The sequence below is a fragment of the Helianthus annuus genome, chromosome 13 (genome assembly GCF_002127325.2).
Source record: "Helianthus annuus cultivar XRQ/B chromosome 13, HanXRQr2.0-SUNRISE, whole genome shotgun sequence".
Taxonomy (NCBI): Eukaryota; Viridiplantae; Streptophyta; class Magnoliopsida; order Asterales; family Asteraceae; genus Helianthus; species Helianthus annuus.
The window spans coordinates 167,239,585-167,245,683 of NC_035445.2; the positions used below are offsets into that span (position 1 = coordinate 167,239,585).

General features: G+C 36.0%; 1 protein-coding gene across 1 annotated transcript; it reads left to right on the forward strand.

The window, feature by feature from the left end:
* Positions 1-1,695: 1,695 nt before the first annotated feature.
* LOC110900333 (protein SICKLE-like) lies at positions 1,696-4,654 on the forward strand. The gene is made up of 2 exons (XM_022147226.2): positions 1,696-2,236; positions 3,704-4,654. The coding sequence occupies exon 2, from the start codon at positions 3,775-3,777 to the stop codon at positions 4,480-4,482; it is 708 nt and encodes a 235-aa protein (XP_022002918.1). The 5' UTR covers positions 1,696-2,236; positions 3,704-3,774; the 3' UTR covers positions 4,483-4,654.
* The last annotated feature ends 1,445 nt before the right edge of the window (positions 4,655-6,099 follow it).

The following is a 6,099-nucleotide window of genomic DNA, read 5'->3' on the forward strand; positions in this document are numbered from 1 at the left end:
TTTTTTATTTATTTATTTATTTATTTATTTTTTATTTTTTTGATTTTTTTTGATTTTTTTACGTTTTTTAAGTTTTTTTGATTTTTTTTTTAATTTATTTATATTTTTAGCCTATCATGCCCAAATCCATCTTGACAAAAACCCATCTTGACCTAAACTCATCCTAACCCATTTCTTCATAAACCTATCCTAACCCATTTCTTCATAAACCCATCCTAACTTATTACCCAAATCTGCCCAACCCACCCATTTTGCCACCCCTATCTGTACATCACACATTACTTGTTGTACCATACATAAAACATCTATTACAACATTATCAATCAATTATGAATAACCCCAATCCATGTGCAAAAACGAACAGTACTGTCCTACAACTAGCCCTCATTCATTTAATATGTGAACAAACACGAACAAGAAATTTCGTTCGATAAGTAAAACAAAAGAACATGAATGGAGGTTATGTCCGTTCCTTTTTTTCATGAACGTTCGGTAATGTGTTCATTTATGTTCGTTCATTTAAAAGTTTTTTTATGTTATATTTTTATTTATTGCCTTTAGTTTTTAAAAGTTGAAATCATAGTTATACTATACGCCTCTGCCAACATCCCTCATTTGATTATTCAATTTTAATTTGTGTTAAAACTTGACAAACTTCCTTAGTTTTGTGTTAATTATGTTAAGTATCTATTTATTTTTGGTGGATTCTTGATAGTAGTCTTTCTAATGAAAAATGCATATTGTATTTTTAAATGAATATATAACGTTCGTTTGTGTTCAATTATGTCCATGAACATGTGTTTGGGTTCGTTTGTTTTTGTCTATGTTCCATAAGTATTCACGAACAGTTCATGAACATTAATGAACAAACACGGACAATAAATCTCGTTTGTACACCCTATGTTTTACTTACACAGACACGTTTACACCTTATTTTATTAAAGTTGTCTTCTCCGGCTATGATCCGACCACGGAGCAAAACATGCAAGTCATCTTCACTGGTAACCACCTACTGCTACCACTCCGAACACCGTAATTTCAACTCGTCTTTGTCGTCTTCTCTGGTATCCGTGCTCTTTGCTTCTTCCCCTGCAAATTGTTGCAGGTTAACTTGGGGAGCAAGTTAAATTACACGAGAGTATGAGCCTAAATTACCTAGAAAATATGAGTTCCTTACGGGTATGAAGAAGATCATTGGCAGTTTCCAAAGGATCAGAGATTGCTGAAGATCTTCAGGCATCAAAGTTTTTGAATTGTAAGTCTTTACGTTGTTTGTTTGACCAAGAAGTTACTTTGAAATGATCTGTAATGCTTTGTTAATTCCTATGTAGATTCACTTTATTAGATCATAGTTTTTGATCATGAGAACATCGATGTTACTCTATCACATCTTATTTTGTTATAATTAATCTTTATTAGGAGTAATGTGTATGCAAGTATGGATATATTTCTTATGTGTACGTAAACAAAAGAGTTTTATATCAGTCATAGCCATAGGGGTTGATATCACTTCTTTTCTGATTCACATTATATCTGTATGTCCTGTACTTGTTCCATGTAACGTTTTATCGGAATCTTTCGACACAACAGTTCTGTGATATTACTGTGAATATAAAAAAATGTTGGTGTTAAAGTCGTAACATATGTGTACCAACTACAATGTGGAAGGTAATATATGTTTGCCTAAAAGCATTAGTGCACATCTTATGTTAAACTGTTAAATATTGTCATCCATATATAGTTGGTAAAATGGGTAGGTTGGGTAGCGGGTCAAATGGGTTATTTTTTTATATGGGTCCAAACAAGTCGTAATTGTCATTATAATAATATATTCTGTTAAAAAGTAAAGCGATTTGAGAGGTTTCATGGATTTGAATATACTTTGGACCACTTTATTACCCATTCAACTTGTTTCCTTTCTACAAACACATTCTGATTTCACATTTTTATATGGGTGTATGTAATCATGCAATACTGGCATATATATTCTCTTGGGTAATTCACAGAAAAGTCAATGGAAGAGTCAACTGAGAGAAGAGAAAGACTTAAAGCTATGTGAATGGAAGCTTCACAGGAGGATGCAGCTTATAATAAAAATCATTCAGCTGTTAGTCTCGCAAACCCGTTACTTGAATCCACAACTAACTCTGAAACTAAGGCGCAGACGACTTCTCAAAGCTTTGATTATTACACCAACCCAGTGGCTGCGTATTATGGGAACAAGCACAGTAGCCAGGTCAGCCCTCAGATATCACAGAATTATTCATCCACTGATCCCAGTAATACCATATTACCATATTGTTATCACCATGGTTATCAAAAGCGCTCGCCTGGTGCGCCTAGGCGCAATTTTCAGGCGAGGCGCAACCATACCGCCTTGTGCCATTAAAGGCGCGCTTCTGGTAAGCTTCCGGCCAAAAAACGTCTTTCCGGTGACTATTCCGGCCGGATTCCTGACCAGTTTCCGGCGAACTTTTGCAAAACCAGTGCCATTTTCCGTCTGGACAGTGGTTGTGAATGGATCATCGGAGAGCAGAAATTTGATGAAGATGAGAAGAAAATAACGAAAGACAACGTGATTTACAGAAAAGAGGAGTATGTGTTTTGAAGAGGAGAGCAGATTTTTGCTTAAAAACTAACCTTAACAGTGTTTTGTTGCAGAAAAAGCTACTGTTTTGCAGAAAGGGACTGTGCACAACAGTGATACCAAATAGTTGACAAAAATTCATTTTTATTTCAAAATGTTTTAAACTATTATAGCAAGTACAGATAGAATTTCTTTTACAAAGATTATCTTAAAAGGTTTAAATATTTTTTGAAACTAGCTACATAATTTTAATTTTAATATCTAATTATATTAGTTCTATAGATGTATCTAGAGAGTAATATTTATTTAATACACATACAAGATATATTTATCATCTTTTTCAATACGTAATACATTTTGTTTTTTTTTTCATTAATGTGCGCTTTTTTTTTTCTCGGGCCCTCGCTTTTTTTGCGCTTTGCGCCTAGGCCCCAGGCGAGGCCTATGCGCCTTGAGTGCGCCTAACGCATTTTATAACTATGGTTATCACATAATTTTGAGTTTCTTTATGTATGCTAATTCATTAGTGCTTTCTTTATATTCTTAATTTCTCTTTTTGACGTTAAATTTTACCTCTTGCCATGACTTATTGTGGATTAAACAGATAATTATTGAATCTGTGCTTAGTTAATTGACCTTTTAAGAGGATTGGACTGGAGGCACATAACTTTTAACATTGTCACGAAACAAGTATGAAAAAATTAAACTTGATGCTCTGTTTCTATAAGGTTGCAATATGAATATCAAATGGTTGATCATGTTGTGTGAACCTAAACGGGTCGGTTTTATCCACCATCTTAGTCAAATTGTATTATTGCAACAATATTCTTTATTTTTGAGTGATTGATTTAGGAGGGTTTATGCATTTCAATTACACTTTGGGCAACTTTCAGTTTTGTTTGACCCGTTTCCTTTTAAGTTTCAAGCCATTAAAAAAACATTATTTTACTCATTTGTAACTGAAATTTACCCAACAATAAGTAAATGGGTTGAAATTGCCACTTCTTATGCATACAACAGTAGTTTGATTTTCTTTATATTCATTTTTCTTATGTTTTCGGCAAGCATTAAATTGCCTTTCTTATTTATTTACATAATTATTTTCTGGTTCAACAGGTTTGCAGACCAATGAAACGTTTCCCTCACCTTTCCTTCAACCCCATATAAACCACTCGCCAAATGCGCAAATGCAACAACCACAGGGATCCTATGCAAGTTCTAATCATGCTTATTCATCTAACCCACCACAAACTAGCTCTTTAACCTACCCGAGTTGGAGGATCAATAGTCCTCACCCTAGAGGTTACTCTGCCCCACAAGGTGTCGGTTTTCCTAGCCCGCAAACCCACTTCGCCAATGGTTCAGGACAAGGCGGCTACCCTAGTCCTGGCTCTAGTCCCCATTTCACCAACAACCCAGGTCGTGGTTCAGGACGAGGTTACCCTAGCCCTGGACCCAACTTCAGAAATAGTCCCCATTTTGCCAACAGCCCAGGTCATGGTCCAGGACGCGGCTACCTTAGTCCTGGACCCAACTTCAGGAATAGCCCCAACCATGCCTCGGGTCAAGGAGCGTACCCTAGCTCAGGTCCAAGTTCCGGGAGAGGGAGAGGCGGTGGGCCTAGACAGGGCGGAGGGCGAGGACGGGGCCATAATCATGTATCTGCAGAAGACCGGCTTGATCGTTTCTACACTAAGTCAATGGTGGAAGACCCTTGGAAGTTTCTAGAACCTGTAATTTGGAAGTCACTCAAAAAGCAGCGGTTTCCACCTGTTAATGGGAAAAAACCTCGAGTTTCAGAATCTCCAAGAATGTCTAGTTCACAACCTAGCCTTGCTGAAATCTTGGTTGCGTCTTTAAATGAAGCTACAGACGATAAACCCAACGCAGAATGATAGGGTTCAAGCTAGATATCCTTAGGCTTGATTGTTACTCTTTTAGCATGAATCGCCCACAGATTAGTGTCCAACAATGTGTGCTTCAGTAGGCTCCTGGAGGGCAGCTATAGCAGAGCTCCGAAATCATAGATCTGTTTTGAAATCCTGAGCGATTTCTATCATAAGCCTCTGGAACGGAATTTCTCTGATCAAAAGGTCAGTACTCGTACTCTTCTGATACTTCCTGATCTCTGAATCTGTGTGGCTTCTTTACTCTTCTGATACTTCCTGATCTCTGAATCTGTGTACCTACCCTGTTGCATATAAAGTTTTAGGTGAATCTTTCTACACTACCATTTTGTAATATTACTGTGAAAGTGTGAATACCGAAAATATTGGTGTTAATGCTGAAACACATGAGTACCAGGTTTTAATGTGTAAGGTAATTTGGATTTATCTGAAACATATATAAGTGCCCATGTTATGACTAAAGACGGTGATTTTCTTATTTTTCTTGTTCGTGATGAATACTTTGTGAAAAAATAGCAATAGGTCTGCTACCATTCTTCATGTCATGCCGAACACCTAGTATGCTAACATCTTCATAGAGGGCTTTTCATCACGAACAAGAAAAATAAGAAAATCCAAATTACTCTTATTACTTTGGTGTTCGGCATGACATGAAGAATGGTAGCAGACCTATTGCTATTAACTTTGTGAACATTAATTTACTCTTTTTACTTTTAGTGTTATTAACTTTCTAAAGCTGTTTTGTTTATTTTTCAGCTTACAGATTGCAATAAGTTAATTTAGGATGATGCATGCATTTAAATAGACATTTGGCTACTCTCAGCCCTTTCATCTTTTAAGTACGTTTAGATTAAATACACCACTAATCATTCATTTATAAGTAATCGGGTCGAATTTGCCACCTCTTGCTATAACTGAGTTCCAATTGCTGAGTTGTCACATATGGTTTTATAGATGGTTATTGTATTGCATGCTGATTTTTGATGGTGAACTATGAAGCTTACTTTTCTTGTGGTAATATTGTTACACTATAAGAAGAATTCACACCTCGATCTGAAAATATTGAAACTATACACCTCTTTTTGGTTGTATTTAGATACTTAAATGTTAGTCAAGCGCTGTTTATTTATGAAATTAAAAGGTAAAATGACCAAAACTGACATTTAACATTTTGGGAATAACTAAGGTTTTGTGAAATGAGTGTACTTGATCATATATTTGATTTTAGTTTCATTCTGACTCAATCCAGTCGAAACCTTTTGAACCATTTGCATCGTGGGGGTTCCTTCTAGTGTATTATTATACAACTCCTTAATAATTTGTTTGTCCTAAGTTACATTTCTAATATCGCTATTTTTTACATGATCACTCACTCTCTGTTCGATCCAGATGGGAAAAACGGTTAAGTCATCTGTCAATATCCGATCAGAAACAGGGTACTCTGTTTTGGTCATCGGAGCAGCCGGCTTCGTCAGAACCCACATCAGCGCCGCCTTGAAACGACTGTGTTTTAGGGTTTGATAATTTTAACAATTATTACAATTCTACCCTCAAAAGGGCTCGTTAACAATTGTTTGAAAAAGTGGGATTTTTATTGTGGAAGGG

What these genes read in the sequence shown, in the direction of transcription:
- LOC110900333 (XM_022147226.2), top strand. Translation starts at nt 3,775, where the DNA reads ATGCAACAACCACAGGGATCCTATGCAAGTTCTAATCATGCTTATTCA.